This window comes from Mercenaria mercenaria, chromosome 15 (assembly GCF_021730395.1).
Source record: "Mercenaria mercenaria strain notata chromosome 15, MADL_Memer_1, whole genome shotgun sequence".
Classification (NCBI taxonomy): domain Eukaryota; kingdom Metazoa; phylum Mollusca; class Bivalvia; order Venerida; family Veneridae; genus Mercenaria; species Mercenaria mercenaria.
Genome location: NC_069375.1, coordinates 26,192,814 through 26,219,172, shown reverse-complemented (window position 1 = coordinate 26,219,172; position 26,359 = coordinate 26,192,814). Strand labels below are relative to the sequence as shown.

Genomic DNA, 26,359 nt, shown 5'->3' with positions numbered 1-26,359 from the left:
GTAAAATTTTGCTTTTTCTTCAACATTTACAAAAACAAACAATCAAAATTGTGTTAACATTGGAAATGACCTCTTCTTAACAGAAATACATTACTGCAGTTCAGTACAAGAAAAAAGGACAGAAAATATTCTGAAAATAAAATCGGACGAAAGCGATAAAGTATTCGACTTTAGCTTAGAACGCGGGAAAAACAAGTTTCGTACAAATGCCAGGTTGGTTTTAAGTTCTTTCCTGATGGAAATGAATAGTTCAGAGTACACATTTTATAATTGAGATTGATAGTGCACTTGACGTGCATCTGTTTCAAATTGTGATCGTATCTGAAGGTTACTTTATAATATTAATAATAAACACTATCCGAATGAAATACATGTCCGAGTATAGAAAAGTTAGTGTTTTTTTCTGGCCAATTTAGGCACAGGGGAAAAAGCATTTCAGTAGGACTTTTTGGCATTTTTTTCTCAGAAAACATAATCATTGTATCACTGGCAATCCCTTGAACAATGCCGCATTAAAAATTCCCTTATTATATTTTTTAAAATAAGGTACAGTCTTATTGCAGTTGAGTCTTTTATTGACCATAACCACCTCACACCTACAAGGAACCTTAACTACTTTATCCCACAATCTCGCACGCAATACCATTCAAACTCCTTTTTTCCAAGAACAATTCATTCCAGGGATGGTCTTCCCCTACATATACAGTCCAGCCCCAATCTGACTAAAGTACATCTCCTATTACGCTACGCATAAGATCTGAGAACGACCTATTCATAGCCTCGTTCTGACGACCCTTTCGCTAGCCAATCAGAGCTTAACTTACAACATTTTGCAAATCTACCTGTAGCCTTGACTTTTGATATTTACAATTCTTATGTCATATTGTGTCAGACAGCCGGTTAGCTCAGTCGGTAGCTCACTTGCTTTGAAAGTGCGGGGTCCCGGGTTCGAGCCCTGGAATGACTGCACATTTTTCTTACTCTTTGACATTCGAACAAGTCGTCTGATTGGTTAAAATAAAAACAGCAAAACTGGAAATCCAAAATATACAGAAGACGTGTGTGAATGGGTCGTTCTCAGATCTTCGTTTAGAAGATCAAGTACTTTAGTCAGATTGAGTCCAGCCCCAGTTTGATTCTATTCACTGAGAGGTTGGCAACTGTAACCTTCTAATCTATATCTATGTTTTTATCTTAGTAATTGTGGTTCATTTTAACTTTGCACCTAATGAACTTGCTCATCTTTTAACAGCCTGTCCCAGACAAAGCGCCTCCCAATATAATCAGAATTGATTGTTGGGGTGTACACAGTAAATGTTGTAATAAATTTAAGTGTATATGGCTCATGGACCCATACTGTATCCTAGATACGTTACTTCCACCTGTGGGTAGACTGGAATGCTCTTTCCCAGCACACAAGCGTACATGGGACCCATGTGGTCTCCCATATGGACCTACATGGGCTACCCACATAGGACCCAGATGGGTTTTGCAAACCATTTTGGCATGGGTCCCATAGGGTATGTACAATATGCAGGACCAATGTGTATGGGTCCCAGATCTTACAGCCCATATGGGACCTTTCTGGGTCCCATATCATATATATAGTATGGAATGTTTAGGGGCATTCTGGGATTGTGTGGGTCTTACTTTTAGTTGATATTGTCCACAGGTTCCGCCCTGGCATGTAGTTGTTTTCGGATCACTGTGGACAGTTTTATCTATCTATATTTTCATACTGCTTAAGCCCCTTTTGGGTAAACTAGTCAAGGGCAAAAATAAAAGTAGTTTAAAAAGCATTGAAAGAAGACTTCAAAGTAAAAATAGTGAGAATGAAATAAAAGCTTGATAGCGTTAATACAAGGTAAAGGTATTTATAGGTTAAAAGCTGGTAAAAACAACTGTCTCCAGTACTGAGGGCAGTTTGAAATGAGAGAGGGGCTAAGGCTACGCTTAAACCCCTCTAGGTCAGATATTAAGACGGTAGTAGTTTTATTCTCTTCAGTTGCCACGTGATGTTGGCGAGATTTGCTCTATATGCCTTTCAAGTTGCCGATCTATTTATTTTTAGCTCACCTGTCACATAGTGACAGGGTGAGCTTTTGTGATCGCCCTTCGTCCGTCGTTCGTCCACAATTTCTTGTCTGCACGATAGAGGTTTCATTTATGATTTTATTTTAACCAAACTTGCACACAACTTGTATCACCATAAGATCTCGATTCCTTTCTTGAACTGGCCAGATCCCATTATGGGTTCCAGAGTTATGGCCCCTGAAAGGGCCAAAATTAGCTATTTTGACCTTGTCTGCACAATAGCAACTTTATTTATGATTTGATTTTTACCAAACTTGCACACAACTTGTATCACCATAAGATCTCGGTTCCTTTCTTGAACTGGCCAGATTCCTTTATGGGTTCTAGAGTTATGGCCCCTGAAAGGGCCAAAATTAGCTATTTTGACCTTGTCTGCACAATAGCAACTTCATTTATGATTTGATTTTAACCAAACTGGCATACTACTTGTATCACCATAAGATCTTGGTTCCTTTCTTGAACTGGCGAGATTCCATTATGGGTTCCAGAGTTATGGCCCCTGAAAGAGCCAAAATTAGCTATTTTGACCTGGTCTGCACAATAGCAGCTTTATTTATGATTTGATTTTTACCAAACTTGCACACAACTTGTATCACCATAAGATCTCAGTTCGTTTCTTGAACTGGCCAGATCCCATTATGGGTTCCAGAGTTATGGCCCCTGAAAGGGCCAAAATTAGCTATTTTGACCTTGTCTGCACAATAGCAGCTTTGTTTATTATTTGATTTTAACCAAACTTGCACACAACTTGTATCACCACAAGATCTTGGTTCCTTTCTTGAACTGGCCAGATTTCTTCATGGGTTCCAGAGTTATGGCCCCTTAAAGGTCCAAAATTGGCTATTTTGGCTTTTGCAGCCATATAGAGACTTCATTTATGGTTTTATTTGATACAACTTCCAAAATAACTTCAACAATAATAATTCTTGGATTCCATGACAAATCAGATCCAAGCGTAGGTTCAGTGTTATTTTATATCTGATTACCTCCCTGATTGTAATCAAAATGGATTTATACCAGTAAGTACTTATAGTACGTATTTGAAATTTCATTATTGTCATTAGTTGGACTGAGCCAATCAGGGTAGATAACTATGGACTGATTTTATGTCAAATTACCTCCCTTTATTTCAAATTAAAATGGGTATATCACCGTAACTAATGAAGATACTGATCTGAAATTTCATTTATGTCAACAGATTTATTTGGCAGATCCTTCTTTTCTTCACTTACAATTTTTTTTTTTTTTTTTAATTACTTCCCTTTTACGTTACTATAAATAGCTTATTTTTGAAAAACTTTTTATGCCCCCCGAAGGGAGGCATATAGTTTTTGAACCGTCTGTCAGTCTGTCTGCAATTTTCGTGTCCGGTCCATATCTTTGTCATCGGTGGATGGATTTTCAAATAACTTGGCATGAATGTGTACCACAGTAAGACGACGTGTCGCGCGCAAGACCCAGGTCCGTAGCTCAAAGGTCAAGGTCACAATTAGACGTTAAAGCTCATTTTTCATGATAGTGCATTCGTGTCCGGTCCATATCTTTGTCATCCATGGATGGATTTTCAAATAACTTGGCATTAATGTGTACCACAGTAAGACGACGTGTCGGGCGCAAGACCAAGGTCTGTAGCTCAAAGGTCAAGGTCACACTTAGACGTTAAAGGTCATTTTTCATGATAGTGCATTCGTGTCCGGTCCATATCTTTGTCATCCATGGATGGATTTTCAAATAACTTGGCATGAATGTGTACCACAGTAAGACGACGTGTCACACGCAAGACCCAGGTCCGTAGCTCAAAGGTCAAGGTCACACTTAGACGTTAAAGGTCATATTTCATGATAGTGCATTGATGGGCGTGTCCGGTCCATATCTTTGTCATTCATGCATGGATTTTAAAATTATTGGGCATGAATGTGTACCACAGTAAGACGACGTGTCACACGCAAGACCCAGGTCCGTAGCTCAAAGGTCAAGGTCACACTTAGACGTTAAAGGTCATATTTCATGATAGTGCATTGATGGGCGTGTCCGGTCCATATCTTTGTCATTCATGCATGGATTTTAAAATTATTGGGCATGAATGTGTACCACAGTAAGACGACGTGTCGCGCGCAAGACCCAGGTCCGTAGGTCAAAGGTCCTAAACTCTAACATCGGCCATAACTATTCATTCAAAGTGCCATCGGGGGCATGTGTCATCCTATGGAGACAGCTCTTGTTTATTATTGGCCGTAGGGAAAAACCGAGACCACTTTTCTGTGGTACAACATGGATGGTACCTCCAATTTGTAGGTGTATTTTGACATATCTTTACCTTGTAAGAATTTTTTTTTTCTTTTTGATTAAATTTCTTCCCTTTGTTGTTACTGTCCTTTGGACTTAGATATTTTTTCTGAGGACCTTCTTGTCCTCAAGTGCAATGATAACAGGTGAGCGATATAGGGCCATCATGGCCCTCTTGTTATACATTTGTAGCTCTTTGTCTTGATGTATTGCACCTCCATGACACTTCTTCACAGATACTTTGTATAGACATATTCTGTAAAGTGGAAAAGTAATCAGTCTAAGTACATGTCTATAACAATTATGACTATATTTGCAAGCATTTTACATGTTTCTAAGAAAATAAATGACAAATCTACAAGATTAGAAAGATAACCAAGTACGCATCTGAGAGATAGATTTGTACAGACCAAGACAAAGGGTACATTTGTATTAGCATGCCATGAAAGTATAAAGATATGCTTTTTAGACTTTGGACAATACATGGTACATTTTTCCAGACCATGCCCAGTTATAGCCCATAAAGGTCCCATATAGGCTTGCCCACAAGGGTCGTGAAAAGCAGAAAACACATGAAAAACAATTTTTCAGTGCATTTATCAAAGTTGTTTCCTACATTTTAAACCAAAACACGTCATTCAGCTATTTATAATAATTAAAACTCTTACCTGTTTAAGAACTGAGAAGGGTTCTCGCTGCAATGATAAATTTATCAACAAGACAAAGTTCTACGTTGGCATTATGGACGTTATACTATTCAATATTGCACTCCATTCAAATTACTGGGTCAGTGGTCCACCCGGAAGTTTACAATGGGCATATGTAGCAAGTTGAGGTGTAGGGCAAAGCGTGGGGTTCGGAGCCCAGGGCAACAGCCACCAAACACACTTGTCTAAATGTGAAGTTACCACTAATCTTGTATAACTTAATTTTTGAGACATTTTTTAAATCAAATAGATAGGCAACTTGAAAGGCAAATATATATAAATCAAAAGAAAGCACAGAAAATTTATACTTGCATATAATTTATTATATAATATTAATTTGTAAGTTGTCATACCTTAGTGCCATGTTTCTTACTTTTAATGTTATGTTTTTAACTCAATAAATCATGCGTAAGTTATTCAACATAATAATTATAGGCATCATAATGATAAATAGCATGCTGCCACAGGTTGTTAACTTATCAAACGTTTGCATGCTAAAATTGTCCAATAATCGGCACTATGGAAATCTGATAAGCAGGGAAAACTTCAGAAAAGCTTAACTAGAGTTTACATTTGTATATTTTCAGTCATATGAATAACAAAAGTAATCTGACAATATGAATTTCCAGGCCTGATCTTCGTGCGATTAATGAAAATTATCGGCACGACCGACATGCGAATAACGAAATGGAAAGCAGTTGGCATGACATGATAAGGAAAGTTATTGGCATGACTGTCATGTGGATATAGCCTAGGCCAGTTCTAACAAAAATATTTTTTTCATAATTATTTTCTTACATTTCTCTTTTTGTTATTAGTATCTGTGATCATCCTTCTTCCCCACTCCACACATGCACACTGTGACATACACCTACCATTCCTTTCCAGTTCTTTGTGTTTCTTCATAGCTCCTAATAACACCCTTTATACCCCTTCGGCTTCCCCCTCCCATATACACACAAGGTAAAAAATAGATTTTTTACTGCATTCACTGTACATACATTATCTGTTGTTTCTCATTTAGAACATTTTACAGTGATATCATATAAATACTGCCAAAATAAAAGCCACAGAAGAAATCATTTCTAAATATACATTTAAAAATTTTAAAATTTAAGGTAAACTTCAACGATGTCTTTTATGTTAATACATGTAAATGCCTATTTTGATGATCTATATGTGATTTATGAGTTACAATTGAGATGTATTCTAAACAAAAATTTAATAAAATAATGAGTTGTATAGACATTGAATTTCAACGAATGAAAATTACATTTTAAATTAGTGTTAACATGGTTAAGTGTTTATTTCAAATCAGTCAGTTTTCTGCAATATTTGACTATACATCAGTACTTCAGTTCCCAGCAGAACCTGTTTAATAATGAAAAAAGCTACTTGATTAATGTACAAACTGTTGCTTAGAGCTGCTAATAAAGCCACCGGTCTGTTGTCAAGGAGACAGTCAAGTAAAAGTCATATATAAATAGAACATATTTTGGTCAGGCATAAATTTATTTGTATCTATAGAATTGATATATTATAATTTTTTCACGTAAATGATTCTTTTTTTCAGTTTGGTTAATGTTGAGACCAAGTTCACTATTATAAATCATGTCAAGTTGTAGAAAGAAGAGGAGGAGGTCAAGTTTGGCTTCATCAAGAATAAGAGTATCTCTCTCACCAGGACTAGGTAGGATTATTTTCTCATTACACACCATAGTGCAAGCTCTTGAAAGCAAGCACCACTGAGAGAAGTAAAATGTGTTTGTTGTACGGAGGTGGTTTTTCTGAGAAATTATATTTATTTGACTATTTTCAACAGGAAGGAAAATTATTAACGTTTTAACTAAGAGACACATTTGCAGTTTAGAAATATCATGCCTAGTTCAGATGAAATAAAAACGAAACATTTCACCCATTGCAGTAATTAGAAAGGATTTTTTAATAATGTACAAAATGTTGTAACATCCTTGAAATGAACAATGGGGTATACATTTGGCACTTACATGATCAGTGAGTATACAAATATAAACAAATTGTCCAAGTATTACATTTGCCAGCATCAGTTACAGTAGTACACTTCATTTTGTTTTTTATTGTAATTGGAATACAATGACAGATTTGAAAAATGACTGTGATTCTCTTGTTTCTGGATTAAAATATACCTTCGATTGACCATTTTCTCAGTTTCATTTATAATATTTGCCATGCAGTGGTTTCTAATGCTGGTATTGCTTGGTATAAAAATTCTGGGGAAAAAAAAGTTGTTTTCAAAATTACAGCTGAGACTTTGCAAAGTAACTCTTAACTGTTGATTTAAAAAAAAAATGTTTTGTTATATCTTGTATTGATCAAAGAAGAAATATAGGAGTTAAGTCTATTGTATTGTTGTGTGAATCTCTGGTTATTAAATTTGTGATGTCAGAAGGTAAATTTACACAGTAGAAATCTGATGAATGTTACATGAATGTTAAGAAATGTTATTGTGTAAACATTTTATCACTTTCAGGCTTGCATAGACAGGTTGAGCAAAGCTTATCACCGGAAGAGAGATTGCAGGAGTTATCTTCTCTTTGTTTAAAGGTATTTTGAATTTCTCTTGTTTTTAGCAGATAGAAAATGACTGTGTTTGACAAGCAGTTTTGGTAGAATAAATTTTGCAAAACTGTGTTGTCTTAAAGAAGTAAGGTATCAAGATCATGAAGATTGAAATAAAATTCAGCTTTTCCTAAAAGTGTTTTATCATCACAGGAAAGTTTGTATTAACATACATGCATTATAGAGTTCTCTTTCTTAATGAGTCTGTAAAGACAGACATTGCAGTCAGCTTTGTTATGTGCAGAAGGTCTAGAGAACAATACGTGACCAGTGTGCTGGTAGTACTCCGTGTTATATCGACTGCAAGAAATGTATAGATCTAAGTTGCTGGTGGTTTATTTATAGGTTTTGAAAAAAACGCCTCTGACAAAGATGGGAAATTTCATTTTTTGACTGTCAATATCTGGATGAAAACTGGTAGAAAATTGACAGATTTACAAAATTGTAGAATTCAAGGAAATATCTGGATGCTATGACAGACAAGTTTATTGTGTTTGTAAAATATGTGCAGAAGATTTAAATTTTGTGATTGATAATAAAAAAGTTGAAAAAAGTGAAAATCAGTTTTGCTTTAAACTAATTTGTGATAGTCAATTAAGTTGCTCATATATGCTACAAAAGCATTTTTTCTTGTATGTAAACTGCAGCTTTCAAGTTTCAGATTGGTTGTTTCTAAGAATAGCTATGAAATTTACCCATGGAAGACTAGACTTTAAACTCGGTTTGGTATATGTTGGCTGTAGGTTTAATACCTCATTGTGGAGGCAGGATATTTCATTTGGATGGAGTTAGCATACTTTTATCTTGTATATGCTATGCTTGAATTGGTGAGGTTTGATATATTTCCAGTTTGCAGTGGATAAAGCATGTAAAGAGGCGGAGTCACTGGAGGTCAGAGATCATCTTGAAAATGGCAAGTTGTCAAGAAATTAGATTTGATTTTCAAAAAAAAAAAATGTTATAAAGGCATTCATTTAAATTGTGTTCCATTTAAAGAGCTTGATTGTTATAATAATTATATTCAACATGTGTTGTGCTAGACAGAGTCATATTGCATATATGAAAGTAGTCCGGCAACCTACAATACAAAAGGTAGTACAATATATGGGTTTTTTATTTTTTGCCTGTTCATATTTACTTGTGAAATTCAGCCGTTTTCTTAACAGAATTTATGTAGGTATATAATAAATTTGGATATGGAATACACCAATGGGCTTGTATGTTTAAAGTGCCATATATACTGTGATCACAAACAATATTTTTAATACTTACCTTGATATTTGTTTCATTTTACAAGTGTATTCAAACTTGTTAGTCCCAAACCAACAGGGATTCGTAATATAAGCTTTCCTTGGGCAATGGCCTGTAGTTTATATTTGTACAACATAACTTGTTATTGAGCTTGAACAATCTAACACTCTGACCATTTGATTGTTCAGCTTTCCATGTCAGTAGGTTTCTAGGAGTCAGCCTGCTTAACTCAGTAGGGAAAGGGCAGATCTACAGATCCCATGGTAAGTCCGATCCCCAGACAAGGCATATGTTCTCTGTGATGATTGATAACAGACATGTCTGAAATCATTCATACTTTACCTCTGATTCATGTAGAGAAGTTGGCAGTTACTTGTGGAGAACAACTAAGTACTGGTACAGAATCAAGGAACACTGGTTAGATCAACTGCTTGCAGTTACGTAGCTGAAATTCAGTTGAAAAGCAGCACTAGATTTCTAGGAAATGAAGAAAATGTATAATAGCTGTAAAGTTATATTGAAAGAAACACATTTGGACTATATAATAAAAGTTTATAATAAAATAATTAGTTAGCATTTTAATTGCATTTATAATTGCAGTAAAAGAAGAAATATTGAAAGTTGTTGATAGCAAAGAACACAAGGAAGCAGTTCATTTTGCATGTCATCAACCAGATAAGTAAGTACAATTCAAAGTTGCGACAATTAAACTTCAGTTCTGCATAATTTGCAGGAGCTGTCAGTATGATGTGTATACCTAGTAGCTGTAATGATGTGTTCAAAATAGTTCCATGGAATTTAAGACATCAGCAGACCCTTTCATGTCTGTAATATTTATGTTATCGATCTGAATGTGAGGGCACAGTACCATGTAAGCAAGTAGGCCTTTTTTCATTTTCAGTTTCAGGATAAGTTCAAGATGATAAATATCCAAGACTATGCTCTACTTCTACAACTCTTTCTTAGATAAAATTTATCCTAACCAGATCAACTTGTCATTTGAGGATGACTGTATGCGAGACCACTCTGAAATGAATATGTATAGCATATTAAATATCTTAATTATAAATATCACTTTAAAGAGAGATTAGTCTTTCGATGATATCTAAACATAATTCAAGAGATACCAGTCTTTCAAATATATCTAAACTCAGTTCAAGAGATATAACTCTGTCAGCGATAGCTAAAGTCAGTTCAAGAGATATTAGTCTGTGAAAGATATCTAAACTCGGTTCAAGATAGTTCTGTTTTTCAGAGATATCTATTCAAGAAAGGTCAGTATGTGAAAGATAACTAACTCAATTCAGGAGATACCAATCTGTCAAAGATATCTGTAGCCAGTTCAAGAGATATCAGTCTGTCAAAGATATCTTAACTCAGTTCAAGACTGTTCTGTCGTTCAAAAGATGCCTGCACACAATTCAAGAGAGGTCAGACTGTCAAAGATATCTCAGCTCAGTTCAAAAGATATCTAAACAAAGATATATAAAAGATATCTAAACACAGTTCAAGGGATGTCACTCTGTCAAGATATCTCAGCTCAGTTCAAAAGATATCAGTCTGTCAAAGATATCTAAACACAGTTCAAGGGATATGAGTCTGTCAAAGATATCTCAACTCAATTCAAAAGATATCAGTCTGTTAAAGAGATATCTGTCTGTCAAAGATATCTCAGCTCAATTCAAAAGATATCAGTCTGTCAAAGATATCTAAACAAAGATATCGAAAAGATATCTAAACACAGTTCAAGGGATATCAGTCTGTCTAAGATACCCAAACACAGTAACCATTTACAATCTTAAATGGTTGGTCAACATTATGTATTTTTAAAGAGTTATGTGTCTAATGGCTTAAAATCAAAACATTACAAATGCACATATCAGTAGATAAACAGAAAACTAACCGATTTATGGAATCAGTCTGTCAAAGATATCTAAACCATTTACAATCTAAACGGTTGGTCAACATTCTGTAAGAGTTATGTGTGTAATGGCGTAAAGTCAAATTGTACAATTGTTAAAATTGTACATATCAGTACAGTCGACATAGTATTAAGAGACCACCCAAGGGACTGCTAAGAAGTAGTCTCTGAACACTTTTCCAAGTCCACAAACCATGAAAATTATGGCTAGATTGTTTGTCAGTTTGACTGATACAAAGGTTAATTGCATTCAGTCACGTGCAAAACGTACTCGCTAATTACACAGATGAAGAAATGCCCTGTAGAATTTTGGTACCCAGTCGCTTAATAGATACTTTTGTCAATATATTTTATCTGTCGGGACTACATTAATGTGGTTGCTAGTCGTTTAATAAAAAAAGACGTTTAATGGAATGAATTTATATACTGAAAACGTTCGGGAGGGATTCTGACTGGTTGTTTAATACAAAAATCACTTAATAGAGGTGGACGCAAGTACAATGTCGACTGTACTATAAAATAACAGATAAACAGAAGACTTAATTTATGGAATTAAGTGTTTTTTCAACAGTCCTGCCCTCTGCTATAAACATTCAACCACTCAGTTATATTGTGTACTGTAAAGTTAGGAAAAAATGCATATGATTAATGGTGAAATAAACAGAATCATTTGAGATAAGCAGAGACCTTGGCATTTCAAAACCATCTACATGTATCATCAAAGATAAAACTAAATTTGAAACCTATCATTTGTGGTTTACAACTCGTTCAAAATTCAGTTCTAAACAACTGCAGTTAAACTGCCCACCAACAAAACTTTTGAAAACAAGTTCTGGTCATGTGAAATAAAGTGGTCTAAGGCCAAAGGGAAACAACTCAAATAACTTAATCACTTAAAAGTAACCTTAGTTACAGCATCAACATCTGTCTAAATTGGAAGGAAAAGTTGAAAATTAAGATGATATGAAGAATTTTGTTGAATAATATATATGGAAATATCAGACGGCAGCTTAACCCTTACCCTGCTAAATATCTAAAATGGACCAGTCCATCATTCAATTTGGGCCATACCACTTATTATTCAAAGGGGTGTTCACTGAAAAATTACTGACTGAATAGCGAACAGTGCAGACCATGATCAGACTGCACGGATGTGCAGGCTGATCTTGGTCTGCACTGGTCGCAAAGGCAGAATCACTTGTCGCCAGCTGGCTGAGGCTTAATAACTATTTATAAGTAGCTGTTGTTTGCTTAAATACATATGAACACTTACAAAGTAGAAAAACTATAATACAATAGCAAAAACCTAAAAATTGTACACCATTTGGCAATTTTGAATTTAGAATTTGGAAGCAAATCATACTTGAAGTTCTTGGTTTTAAGATTGCCTCCTTTTACCAGAGGTACTTTTCCAGACAATTGATCATTACATGAACTTAGAGAGTGCATAAAATTGTTGCATATTGTTTTCAAGTGTCTCTTGTACACCATCCTCTCGCAAAATTACATTTTTTTACATTTCCGTCACTAACATCCATATCCCATTGTTTCTTAGTAGCTTTCATACACCCCCTGACCCACACATACTTCTGCCTTTCTTTTTCTGTTGTGTTTCATAATGTTTCTTAGTACACTCCCATTTCACAGTACTCCCCCTTATTTGCACACTAATGAAGGTGAAAAAAGATCTGAAATCTTCTATTGCAGTCACCGTTATCTATCATTTTCAGTTTTCTATTGATAAACATTTTCGAATCATTGAGTACGCTTGGTTCATATTCTCATATAGTCAAGTACACTTGGTAAACATTTTCAGGTTATCAAGTCACAGCGTGCTTTGAAATTATTTTCAAACAGTCAAGTGCACTGTCCTTCTGGCAATTCTTGACGACATTGTTAATATATATTTCGTCAATTTTTTTCTCTTTAATATGAAATTTGCAACATATTTCAGATTATTACCAAACCCTGCCAATGTAGATATGGATGAAACCATTGAGATGATGGAAAGAAGAATAAATAGGTATCTTTGTTAGTTCTGTAGTAAAACTGTTAAATACATTTGTACCCATGTTAAGTTTTCTTAGAGTTTAGTACTTTTGATTAATTATTCTTTCTTGTTACTGGCAAGTCTGTTGTAGATGACTTTGCTTGGAAGCACAGTATGGTGTAGCAATCTTGTACATCAGTGGGTGAATGGTTAAATTGTTGTAAATAAATGATGGTAGTTTTCCATTTCAGCTCTCTCTCTCTCTCTCTCTCTCTCTCTCCTCTCCTCTCTCTCTCTCTCTCTCTCTCAAATTGGAAGTATTTCTAAAGTGTAAAGGAACCTGTCAGAATGAAGAAATACATCGGTCTATTAGAAATATTGATCATTCAGAACCACTTGATATTTCAGCCTTCACAAAGAAGAGCAAGACTGGCATGAATATTTTGCAGAGCTTGACAGACAGACACAGGAAGCTGAAAGGTACTGTAGACTTACATTGATATTATATCATATATTTAGGTTGCTGACTTCAATTCACTTGCCCCTCATGGATTTGGGTTTGAGCCTCACTCCGGGCATTGAATTCTTCATATGAGAAAGCCATTCAGCTGGCTTACGGAAGGTCGGTGGTTCTACCCAGGTGCCCGCTCTTGATGAAATAATGCACGGAGGGGCACCGGGGGTTTTCCTCCACCATCAAAGCTGGAAAGTTGCCATATGACCTATAATTGTGTAGGTGCGACATTAACCCAACAAAATAAATATATCGTTATATTTTAGACTTAATGTTAAAGGGGGGTCATAGATTTTTTTAAGAAAATGAAATTATTCCTAAATGTTTGAATTAAAAATATTCTTTGACATGTAACACTTATACAACTTTTCCAAACTACCTCTGTAGAAGTACTTTTTTCACTGTTAAGTACGTTTCTGAAAGGCTCCAGTGCAGTAAAGAGATTTTTTCATTGCGAACAAAAATATTTTGCATGGATATTTATATATTGTCGGTACCAGTGTTTATTAGTTTAATATATCTTGTTGTACATGTTGTTTCAAAAATGAAAGTTGTGTATAATATGGATTTTGAAATACTGACAGTGTTCTCCCCTTCTTTGAATGAGACACTTCAGGGAAATTATTTCAGCTTCAAGGTCACATAAGATAGGAGTCAACAGAAGAACAAGTCTTTCATCAGTCATGAAAAAATTTACACATTTTTTGGAGGTTTTGAACAGTGTAATTTGCTTCATTGTTTATATTCTTATGGAAGAGATTTAGTTTTCACATTACGTTGTCTGGCCATCAGTCTGATTCCATGTCTGGGTCATACCTTCCAAACTAGAATGTTTTATTAAAGCGAAGGTGAAAAATGTTTGAGCCTTAAATTTCGTGTCTGATACATGTCTTCCAAACCCAGGGCCATTGAAGGATATTTTAATATGAAACTTTAGTTGAATATTTCTTTAATGAATTTATGTTTTGGTTTCACATCCACAAGATCAAGGTCGCAGCTGAAGGTCAGACATTTCAAGTCTTGGATTCATGTCTGGTCTGTATATTCTTGTCCCATTGAAGGATATTTGTAAAACTCCTGTCAAATGTTCCACCAGTCAAGGCTACGTGCAAAAGTATGTTCAAGTTGCACCAGCCCAAGGTCAAGGTGACAGCTAGTCAGAACTTTTGGCCCTAAAATTTTTACTGGCTTTAGAAGTTACCAAAAGGATACTGGTTTAAGTGAAGTGAACACGTAGCTACCAGGTTGTGAGTTTGATCTAGGGGTGGGGGAAATGTTTGGTGACAATTTGACAGAAACCACATCTGTAGTGAATTGTCTTTCATCTCTGCTTCTTGATTGGATGTTGTCAGTTACTTGTAGATAACCAGTTTGAACTGTTGTGGAGGTAGTTGACTGCTTTTGCATAGGAACCTCCATGGCCAAGTGGTTAAGGTCGCTGATTTCTGATACGGGTTTGAAACATTACTTCGTAGAAATTTGCTCGAGAGAAAGCCATCCAGCTTACTTAAGCAGGTTGATGACTTATCCAGGCGCTTGCCCATGCCTGAAACAGGTGTTCCTATTAGTGTTTCCTGCAGACTCTAAAAGGGGCATGGTGCTTCCCTTGAAAAAGGGCACTTTTAATGCGCGGTTTGGCACTGAAAGGGCATTCGTCCAAGTACACTTGCTGGCATCATTTTACAGACACCATTTTACATACTATTTTCACATTGCATTTGAGAATTTTTCATATCTCAGATATGGGGTAGATATTTTGTATTATTCCTTAGATAATGTTTACCATACTTTCAAACATTTTTATTTTGTTACCAACATGAAGTGCTGGCTTGCATTTTCAGAGACAGATATCTGGTGATAATTTAATAAGCAACAAGTTTTATTGAACAACTATCAATGCCCAACTTTATTTTGTCAATCATCACATACCATTTCACCATTGAATTACGTTAAGAGCATAGGCAGTTCGTCAAATCTACATGTAATCAATGACTGTGTACCTATATCGCTGATTAAACCCATTGTTCTTCGTTGTCAGTAAGATTTAGAAGACAAATCTACATGGAAAGTTACATTTTTCTTTTGTTTTGGGCATACGAAAACGAAAGTAGAATGCTACGTAAAAAGTACATGCTGTGAAATTTGCTAGATTAGATCGTCTGCCACTATTTTTATCAAGTTTCTGCGATACATACAATAGTCACAGACACTTGGGGTTCGGACCCCCACCCACCCCCACTCTCCTCCGCCCTTGGTTAAGTTTAGCCAATAGTTTTTAGCATTTTGCCATGTATTGAGCTTAGATGACGATCATAAAACGCATTTTGTAACATTTCAGCGTGTTTTAAAAAAATGTATTTTTTACCATCAATGCTCTCAATACTACAAGATATGAAACATGGCACAGACACTATGGAAACAATAGCCAATTAAACTTTTGAATAAACCCCTACCAATGAATAAGTGGTATCATTCGAAGTGTGTGTTACCATTCTGTCAAATGACACCGGTCCTGACAAATATCATTTCTTTTCTGACGAGAAATCAATAAATACTATAAATGAATTTAATCTAAATTTTATGGAACACTTCCTTGCGAATTGATCCCTGCTTTGTACAGCGCATATCGTTACCGGGTACCAAAATTAATACCGTTGCGACTACATTATACCGGATTATCGCTTCATCAAGTGTTACACGAGGTTTGTTTACATAGCGGAAAAACTGGTTTGTTTGCACCTTGGACAGGTATTTCTATCGGAGCACTCCAGAGTAAGTAACAAGTCGAAAGATTTCCTGCGGCCAGAAGTTATACAGACCAGAATTTCTTGATAGTAACTTATGGGTGAATAACGTACTTGTTTTGTTTTTTATTATACCATTACTCTTTAATGTAAGAAATATTACTCCATTCTACATGATTTACAAGTAGATATATGAACTATGTATTTCTTAATTCTGAAAGTTATTGTTTTGAGCAAAAATAACTATATTTCCCTTTCATGTATAACACAACTGTTAGCTCAACTGGTCGCATTCCTTGACTATTGAAATACTTTACTAGCGTAGAGCTTTCACAAATGTGATTCATTCCTTCACATGGACTTGCTTGACAACACAGGGCCATAATGATCTAGGAAATTGAAGAGCAATTAACATAAAAACCCTTACGCACAACAAGGTATCAATATTGATCATTGTTGAAAGTTTGAATAAATTATATGAAATAATGAATGAGGAATTCAGGTCACAAACATTTCTCTAAATATCATATAGAGTGCTAGCTATATTGCAAAAACGGCGTTCCATAAATGCGATAAGCCAATCGCATATCGGTAAAAAGTCACGTGAAATCACCCAGTCCCCATGTACTACACTACTTGTTGCATTCCAATATACCTGCGGCATTCAGGCCGCAGGTAAAAACGTATTTTTAAAAGTTTTCAATTATGTTAAGTGCTAGCCAAGGTTTATTTTACTCGGCTGCAATAAATGGTCACAATAATATTTTAACTGGACAAGGTGGGACGGGGAAATCATACGCCCTGTCTAAGTTTGCAGAACATATAGCCAAGAAAGAAAAGGTAATTACCATTACATGCAGTACAGGCATTGCTGCAGCACAAAGTCATAACTCAGGTGAGCTAAAGTCCATGATGCCACAAAATATAAAGTTCCCTACAACATGACAGATAATATACGCAAACTATTAATGACAAAGCAACTTATAATACGGATCGATGCTTCCCTCAGCAATTATCCCAGAAAGGTTGGGAAGCAGTTAAAAGCAGGGTCATATATATTTATGGTTATTAGTTACTGCACTTGACCTCAATGTGTTCTACAACAATTTAAACTCACTGTATTCATAAATGAATAAAGTATTGAGTCAATACTTTATATACTTAGTTCATACTATTATGTTTTAGCTCGATTGTGATGAAAGCTTCACGCTTCAAGCTTATTGGAACCACTCTCGAGTCCGCTTGCTGGAAAAAGCAGTACCGGTTTAATATGAAAGGCCATGGTCGCGACCCAGTGGGGCTCGAACCATGAACCCTGGAATGAACAACCGACATCTTATCCACTGCACCAATGACCCCCCACCCCCCAAACCCCCTCTATATTACTGATATACTTTGACGTAATACAACTGCGCTCCGTCTCACTGATTTATATCAGTATGTAATTTAAAAGTATTATGTTAATCCCTGAAATGCTTTGCACATAAGGGGAGACAAGTCAACAAGAGGGCCCTATATCGCTCACCTGAGTACCATTGCTCTTCATTATAACATCATGTTCTGACATAGATCACATAGGCATACACTTTAAATATCGTAAGAATAAAATATTTTCTTGCAACAGTCACTATTGACCTATAGGTATACTAGTCAGGGCCAATCTCCGTACCAAGTTTGAGGGTCCTAGGCTAAAATGTTGCATTTTTTTGTACTAGCATGACAATTCATTACCCCGGAACACTTAAATAACATTTAAAACCAGTCTCATTAGATGCTACTTAGGTATATTAATTTACATAAAATAAAGGGAAAGAATTTGTCATAAATTCAGTCAAAAGCCATCTACCCTGATTGTCCGAGTCCGTCTAATGGCATAAATGACATTTCAAACCAATACCTTCATTGGTTACTGAGAAAGACCCATTTTAATTTGAAACCAAGGGAGATAATTTGATATAATCAGTCCATAGTTATCTACCCTGATAGTCTAAGTCCAACTTATGACAATAATGAAATTTCAAATGAGTCCTATAAATACTTACTGAGATAAATTCATTTTTTTTAACCAGGGGAGGTAATCATACAGAGTACATGCCTTTACAACAATATATTAGAAAAGTAAGTAAAATAGAAATGTCTTATCATGGAAGACATAACTAACGTTTCAAACCAATCCCATTAGAAGCTGCTAGGTATATTCTTTTACATACAAAAATAAAGGGGGGTAATTTATCATAAATTCAGTCAATATGTATCTTTACTGATTGTCCAAGTCAATCTGATATCATAAATGAAATTTCAGATCAGTATTTTCATTAGTTACGGAGAAATATACATTTTAATTTGAAATAAGGGAAGGTAATTTGACATAAAATCAGTCCATAGTTATCTAACCATTAATGAAGTCTCTATAGGGATAGAAAGGCCAAAATGGCAAATTTTGCACCTTTAAGGGGCCATAACTCTGGAACCCATTGTGGGATCTGGCCAGTTTTCGAAAAGAATCGAGATATTATGCCAATACAAGTTGTGTGCATGTTTGATTAAAGTTGATCTCAAAATGTGGTCTCTATCATGTTCACAAGCAAACAATAGCAAATTTTGGCCCATTAAGGGACCATAAGTCTGAAACCCATGATGTGATCTGACCAGTTTTCAAAAGGGACCTAGATATTATGCCAAATACAAATTGTGTGCAAGTTTATTAAAGTTTATTGCAAACCGTGGTCTCTATCGTGTTAATAGCCAAAAATTGCAAATTCTGGCACTTTAAGAGGCCATAACCCTTGAACCCATGATGGGATCTGGCCAGTTTTCGAAGGAATCGAGCTATTAAGCCGATACAGATTTTGTACAAGTTTGATTAAAGTTGATTTCAAAATGTTGTCTCGATCGAGATCTCAAGCAAAAAACAGCTTAGCAAATTCTGGCCCTTTAAGGGGGCATAACTCTGGAACCCATGATAGGATCTGGCCGGTTTTCGAAAGGAACCGAGATACTATATCCATACAAGTTGAGTGCAAGTTTGATAAAAATCAAATACAAAACGTGGTCACCATCGTGTTCACAAAGAAATTGTGGACGGACGACGGACGGACGGACGACAATCACAAAAGCACTATGTGACAGGTGACCTAAAAGTGGGATCAGTTTCAGTTATGTTTCTTTCACAATATACACCATCCTCAGGAGGTGTCATTAAAAATAGTGGCTTAATATGCTTTGATGACGCAAAGGGGATTTCATACTGATCAGGGTGTTCGGCAAGGTTCATGCTTGGGCCAAAATGTTCAGTGCATATATATCTCTTTATGGAAGATGATACTACAATATACATGCCGCTTATATTAAACAATAAAAACACTTAAAAATTAACCGAATTACTTAAAACTTACAACTGCACAATGTACACATGCATATGCAATTCAATCCCTTCAAATGTTTTAAGTTGTAAAATATACCCTGGCACTACCGTCTAAAATCATATATAATTTTGCTGCCAAACTAACATGTTAACGCCTCTGAAAAGGGTTAAACGGTACGACAGGACAGGTATCTCCATATATACATAAACCTCAAGGCCTGTGTGCAATCCACGTTTTATATTCATGCAACGTAAAAGTACAGCTTAATTGCACAAATATGAAGCAATATATATTTTATAACTAGGAAAACAATTAAGATTTTTAACACATTATAAAGTACTTACCAAGATATGCAGTTACGTGCTTTCCACATTTTCTGCCCGTTTATCGTCGTACACAAAATTGGACTATCGGCGACAGTAAGTAGTGATAATCTGGTTTGACATAGTCGTAAGCGTATTAATTTTGGTACCCGGTTTATGACATGCGCTAAACAAAGCGGGGGTCCAGCGCAAGCAAGTGTTCCCATTGTTCGTCCTATGTTTCATATCTTGTAGTATTGAGAGCATTGATGGTAAAAAATACATTTTTTTTAAAACACGCTGAAATGTTACAAAATGCGTTTTATGATCGTCATCTAAGCTCAATACATGGCAAAATGCTAAAAACTATTGGCTAAACTTAACCAAGGGCGGAGGAGAGTGGGGGTGGGTGGGGGTCCGAACCCCAAGTGTCTGTGACAATAGTTTGAATCAATGATTGACTAAGAATCTGGTTTTTTTTTTCTATCTAATCATACAGTATTAAGTAAAATAAACATACGTGTGAATACCTATGGTTCATTGCGAATAATAATTCAAAATTTCGGCTTGCTTGAATGCGGCCGTGCACTTTCAACTTAAATTTCAGCCTTATAAAATTATTTTGACAAATTATTTACTAAAACAAAACTAAGGCCTTGCATTTTTAGTTTATTCATTTAAATCTCGATCAGGTTTTATAACTTAATTGCATGTTATCGGTTATTTTCATACCGATGTACGTTTTCAAATTTTCAAGATGGTGGCGACTTCTGCGTCGGCGCGTCATGAATGTGCTTTTGAAAGTACTACTTCGTAATTATTAAACAAGACATTTGTCGATTTTAATGAATTTGTTATCATTCTGAAGCTTAAATGTTTATCTTGTATTATTTTTATAAATGATACCCGTGAAGGAATAAAATATATCTTGTAGATAAAATCGATGTAAAACATTTTGAGTCTGGTCATTTTTCATGGGTTGGTCGGCGATCGGCAAAGGGCAAACATTCAACATCTTATTTTTAAAGGCCTAATGAGCGCATCAAAAATGTGCGACAATCAATCTACATTTTAATTGATTACAACCTTTTAAAATAATTATCCTTTAATCATGTGTTAACTGACCGTTTTCAATCATCTCTTCCGTAAAAAGGCTAAATGTAGCTTCTCCGCCGACGTGCTAAAAACAACAAATTTTCATCTACTGTTTCCAATTAAAGAATCATAAAACAGTAATTGATTGCATAATCCTGTCAGTTCTTAATCAGGGTCATTCACGGTTGATGCACCCACGTGTCGACCTGTTGATCAAAGCCGCTAATTGACGATACAATACACGGAACATGCCCCGCGGACATTGGCTATCCAGGCTGGTTTTGAAAGGGCACTTTTCAAGATAAATACAAAAGCCTGATAAAATAAAAGGGCACATGGCGCAAACGGGCAGCTTGAAGGGCACCTTGGCGGCACTTCAAACGGGGCATGGCGCTGCGCCATGTTAAAAAGGCCTGCAGGAAACACTACCTATGGTCTTCCTCTACCTGCAAAAGCTTGAATGTTGTCGTATGACCTTAAATTGTGTCATTGTGACTTTAAACCTAACTAAAACCAAACTAAAATATGAGCTTGAGCAGTTGCAGAAATAGCATTGAATCCATGTGGGAAAAAAAATTCAAACATCAAGATATCATATTTCAGTAAAACACAGAACCTGACGTTGTTGCCGTCAGATTTATCTGAGGAGCAGAAGTTGTTAGCAAAAGGATACCTTCCAGACCTTGCTGACCTCAGTCTCGTCAAACAACAGACAGATACAGCTGTTAATAAAATATTTATGCTGGTATGTTACTGTTTTGACAAAGTATTTATAATGAAGTGTGTTGTCTATTTTAGTCAGTGTCATTTTCTCATCAAAATAGACCATGACATTGATCATATCTCCTATGAACGGCAAGTTCATAATATTGTAATCCACCCACAGCCACTTCTCAACAAAGTACGTAACCCGCCCGCTTAGCTCAGTAGGTAAGAGCGTTGGTCTATGGATTGCGGGGTCGTGAGTTCGATCCTCGGGTGGGGCGTATGTTCTCCGCGACTATTTGATAAACGACATTGTGTCTAAAATCATTAGTCCTCCACCTCTGATTCATGTGGGGAAGTTGGCAGTTACTTGCAGAGAACAGGTTTGTACTGGTACAGAATCCAGGAACACTGGTTAGGCTAACTGCCTGCCGTTACATGACTGAAATACTGTTGAAAAACGGCCTTAAACCCAAAACAAACAAACAAACAACAAAGTACATACAATCGTGTATAAAAATTTGGAAGAGCAGCGGTCAAAGAATGTTTATGTATCTGAACATGGCACCTTTTCTACAAAGTACTCCTACTTCTTTTGAACGATTTGCTATAAAAAAAATTGAAGAGCAATGGTCCATAGATTGTAAAGTTACAGAAACCTCACTTGAACCTTAATATGTAACTGTATTTGAATTACCCCCATCCCCTACCCCCCCCCCCCCCCCCCAAAAAAAAAAAAACCTCCATAGGAATTACATTTACAACTTTGTACATTGTTATTCAGCAAAGTATGATTTTTCTGCATGATTGTGTTTTACAATGTGAGGGCACACATTATATCATTACTGGTATAAACTTTCAGGTTTGTGAACACGAGAAAAATCTTCATACTCAGCAACAGTTACTGATGAAAGTCAATAAACAGCTAGATGTGGCTTTGAAAAAATTACATGGTATAGTAGTTTGTATTACATTGATAAACTGTATACATATTTATTATTTACTGAATGCCAATTAGGTTTCTCGCTTTTGAAATAATTCTTCCCAGTATGAAGTATTGCAGAAAACCTGGCTGCTTGTATTTAAACCTTGGAATTTTATTTCAGACATATCCTCCATATGAATGCAAAATTAACTTTTTAATGTCAAAAACCAAATAGAAACTAGAGAAAAGCGCATGTCTCCCACAACTGCGTTATCATCTAGTTTGGCATTTCTTCTCCATTACATGTATGTATCCGAGTCAACCATGCACCAAGACCTGTATTGCTGGCATCAATATTTTCGGTAATTCAAGGGCCATAATTCCAAAGTGCCAAGGCTGATTTGGCTAGTTATCGAACTTGGCTGAGGACTTACTGGCAAACATACTCTGTTCATTTTGGTGAAGATCAGATGAGAAATGTTCGACTTAGAGCGTGGACAAGATATGTGGCAGACTGACTGACTGAGGGACGGACACACACAGACAGGAGTAAATCAATATATCTCCCACACCACATTACTTCTACTATATTTTAAGTCCCCAGGGACTATTAAAGGATTATGATTTCATTTTGTCTGCACTTTCGTGCCAGTCAGTAACTGTCATCCTTGTTCAAATTTCAAAATTGCTTGGAAAGACATGTCATGCACAAAACCCAGACCCCTAGCTCAAAGGTAAAAGTTACATTGGAGGTGTTCCCAATTTGAAGATTATGTGCCCTGCACAGCTTCCAAACCCTTAACATTTCATTTTTACACGCCCGTCTATGAAAGAGCGGGCGTAATTATGTGAACACCCATGGCGGCAGCGGCATCCAAAGCATGTCCACTCTCTAGGTCAAACAGTTTTCATCCAATCTTCACCAAACTTGTTGACAATGTTTGTGAGCATAATATCTCAGTCAAGTTTGATAACCAGCCAAATTGCCCCAGGCACTTGGATTATGGCCCTTGAAATAATCGAAAAAGCTGTGAATTTAGCCTTGTCCGCACTCTTAAGTCGAACAGTTTTCTTTTGATTTTCACCAGACTTGCTGACAAAGTCTGTGGGCTTAAGTTCGATGACAGGCGTATTTTGCGACAGTCTGACACTCTTGTTGAATTAGTGGGAAAATGGAGCAAAAAATTATTAGAATGTATTAATTTATATTGATAAACATGAGCATATTGTGAATATAATTTAATATTGTATATACATGATTGACAGATATCACGTCATTAGGTTATGCTGGAGTTGAGAAACTTAGTCACCATCCAGTAGGGGACTTTGTAATGCATGGCAATCCATTTACTCATTGTCTGATTCAAGTATTTGTACATTATTTGTGAATGTATTTGAAGAAAATGTTTCTTTTCATATAAAGTGTTAGGTAATAGGTACCATTATGATCGTTTCAGTCTGGTTGCCTTTACTTCATATTAATGATTATATTTTTAGAGAAAACATTTCCAAATATGGGCAGTCCAAGAGCTACTGTTCAACATCTCTCTGAGTTCCCTACTCCACCTGCTGAACCGTTAGGATAAAAGTGAGGAAGAATGGGATATTTCTCAGCTATAGATCTGACAACAAAATACTAGACTTTCAGACAGATATCTGCACTAGAATATCATTGTTTTTTAAGTGAGGATGGAATGATGTATTTCTCTTTCAAGATCAGTGGAAGTTAAAAAAAACTGCACACTTTCTGACAGATGAAAACTGCATGAATAAAGTGATTATTGGATACACAAGTGGTAAGAGTATTGACTGTGTTACCTAGTCCTTCAGCTTAAGATATTGTGAAATGGACTCTGTTCCATTGCAGAAAATTTGTGGCTTCCGATAACATGTCTTTTTTGAGACAGTGATAAGAAAATTTATAAGTCCTTGGGAAGGTACATTATTGTATGTTAAATTTTCTTAAATTTATGACATTGTAACAATATCTGCAGAGTAACAGCTTAAGATATTGTGAAATGGGCTCTATTTCATTGCAGAAAATTTGTGGCTTCCGATAACATGTCTATTTTGAGACAGTGATAAGAAAATTTATGTCCTTGGGAAGGTACATTAACGTATGTTAAATTTTCTTAAATGACATTGTAACAATATCTGCAGAGTAAAATAATTGCATAACTTTTTTTTGGAGGGCACAAATACGGTTGCCAGTAGGAGCCTTGTAAATAACAAAAGAACACACAGTAAATGAGTTATGTCGGTAGTAAGAGACGAGGGAACGTTTCACTGACAATCTTGATCTGGTCAGAGAATTTTATTTTTCCTCTTGTCAAAACCTTCAAAACTGGATTGTCTACATTCTTTGACTGGAATAAAGGAATGTGAGCAGTAACGCGCTTGTGTTATGTCTTGATTAACTGTATTGGTGTGATTACAACAAATCAGATTTGCATATTAGACTTTATTATTATACAAAGTAAACAATGAAAAACACTGTTAGCTTGTCTTCTGTTTGGACCCTGATTTCAGGAGAACAACTGACACAAAACAGCCTGAAAATAAATAGAACGTCACAATATCAGCAACATTGCAGCGGGTCCAAAATTACAGTGAAAGGACAATCAAAGTACATACATGTACAAAAACAAAATATACTATCTCATGCTACAGAAATTGTATTGTGACCACAAGGTAGAAAAATACTTGAATATAAAACTAAGATGTTTCATTAAAATCTATATTGTAAAATATTTTCCATTCTCTACTGTGTTTTCCTGAAGACTCCCATGATAAAAACTTGTTTCAGGGGCTGGGGTCAATTTTAAAAACCAAGTAAATGACCATATCTTTTTTAATTCCAAATAGTGAATCTTCTACAAGTTACCTATGGCAAGAAGTCCAATGACACCAGCTAGTAGTGGAAGAGCAACTGCAAACTTTCTGTCTGGAAACAAGGCATGTATATAGTCTTGGTCCTCGTCCACAAAAGGCTGTTAAAAGATACAGTACCAGCTTTAATTACATCACAATTGACATTAAAGTTTGTGCTTCTAATTCTAACCAAAACTGATGTCAAATTTAAAAGTTATCAATATGTATCTTTCTTATACACTTTGCTATAAATAGTAAACAAAACTGCATAGGACAGATTCCTGTAACCCAGTCCAAATAACTGGAAGTGAATAATAGAACTGTAAGTAGGCATGTGAACTTGCTTTTATCGAGCCGGGGATGAGTGATATGTCATTGGGGAAATAGAAATGTTAATGTCTACATTTGATATGATTTGCTGAATGAAGCAATCAAGTGATTATGTTTAGGTAGATAACAAAACTCATTAAATGGCAATAACATTCCTTATCTAAGCCTATACTTGCAGTCAGACTAAAACCTCGTGCAACATGCATGTAGGTTGACTCGTGCTAATGACCACCTCAGGCTCGTCACTGCTGTTTAATAAGTATATAGTACAGAAGTGTATAATGCTTTCCTTGCGGCTGAAATAATGGTTGAATACTATCTAAGTTGGCAAGTATTGCTATCTTTGAAAACTTTGTAGTTATAAAATAACAAAACAGTTCATTTAACAATAAGCTGCATGCTTACCATAACAACAACCAGTAAAGTATAGTAAGTAAAAGCCAATCCAGTCGCTGCCAGGAGACAAGCTCCAAACAGCTGGTCTGTCATCTGAAATACATAGAGCATATTTCTTTTATGCCTATTTAGTCAAAGAGCCATAACCCTGGACATTGGTCTAGCTGAGTGAAATCCAAAACAAAACCCCAGGAGCACAGCTTTACATGCTGATCAACAATCCTATGAGGTTTGCAGTATGTAGGTCAAACACTTTTTGTGGTAT

At 35.8% G+C, this 26,359-nt stretch overlaps 2 protein-coding genes across 3 annotated transcripts; one reads left to right on the top strand and one right to left on the bottom strand.

Moving 5' to 3' along the window:
• Window positions 1-45: 45 nt before the first annotated feature.
• On the top strand, window positions 46-24,990 carry LOC123549316 (uncharacterized). Of its 2 annotated transcripts, none has more exons than XM_045337305.2 (10): window positions 46-213; window positions 6,661-6,777; window positions 7,597-7,670; window positions 8,535-8,598; window positions 9,537-9,615; window positions 12,812-12,880; window positions 13,256-13,327; window positions 21,471-21,612; window positions 22,435-22,525; window positions 23,995-24,990. In XM_045337305.2, exons 2-10 carry the CDS (start codon window positions 6,699-6,701, stop codon window positions 24,081-24,083), a joined length of 759 nt encoding a protein of 252 aa, XP_045193240.1. In that variant the 5' UTR covers window positions 46-213; window positions 6,661-6,698; the 3' UTR covers window positions 24,084-24,990. The 2 variants fall into 2 exon arrangements, with proteins under 2 accessions (XP_045193240.1, XP_045193249.1); XM_045337314.2 differs by lacking the exon at window positions 46-213 and adding an exon at window positions 306-327.
• LOC123549329 (dolichol phosphate-mannose biosynthesis regulatory protein-like) lies at window positions 24,944-26,250 on the bottom strand. The gene is made up of 3 exons (XM_045337342.2): window positions 26,104-26,250; window positions 25,382-25,487; window positions 24,944-25,049 (listed from the first exon to the last, which is right to left on the bottom strand). Exons 1-3 carry the CDS (start codon window positions 26,203-26,205, stop codon window positions 24,994-24,996), a joined length of 264 nt encoding a protein of 87 aa, XP_045193277.2. The 5' UTR covers window positions 26,206-26,250; the 3' UTR covers window positions 24,944-24,993.
• Window positions 26,251-26,359: the final 109 nt, after the last annotated feature.

Coding starts and splice junctions, on each gene's coding strand:
- LOC123549316 (XM_045337305.2), top strand. CDS start 6,699: ATGTCAAGTTGTAGAAAGAAGAGGAGGAGGTCAAGTTTGGCTTCATCA. Junction 6,778..7,596: donor ATCTCTCTCACCAGGACTAG/GTAGGATTATTT, acceptor TATCACTTTCAG/GCTTGCATAGACAGGTTGAG. Junction 21,613..22,434: donor TTAATAAAATATTTATGCTG/GTATGTTACTGT, acceptor ATAAACTTTCAG/GTTTGTGAACACGAGAAAAA.
- LOC123549329 (XM_045337342.2), bottom strand. CDS start 26,205: ATGCTCTATGTATTTCAGATGACAGACCAGCTGTTTGGAGCTTGTCTC. Junction 25,488..26,103: donor CTTTACTGGTTGTTGTTATG/GTAAGCATGCAG, acceptor ATCTTTTAACAG/CCTTTTGTGGACGAGGACCA. Junction 25,050..25,381: donor CATTGGACTTCTTGCCATAG/GTAACTTGTAGA, acceptor ATTTATTTTCAG/GCTGTTTTGTGTCAGTTGTT.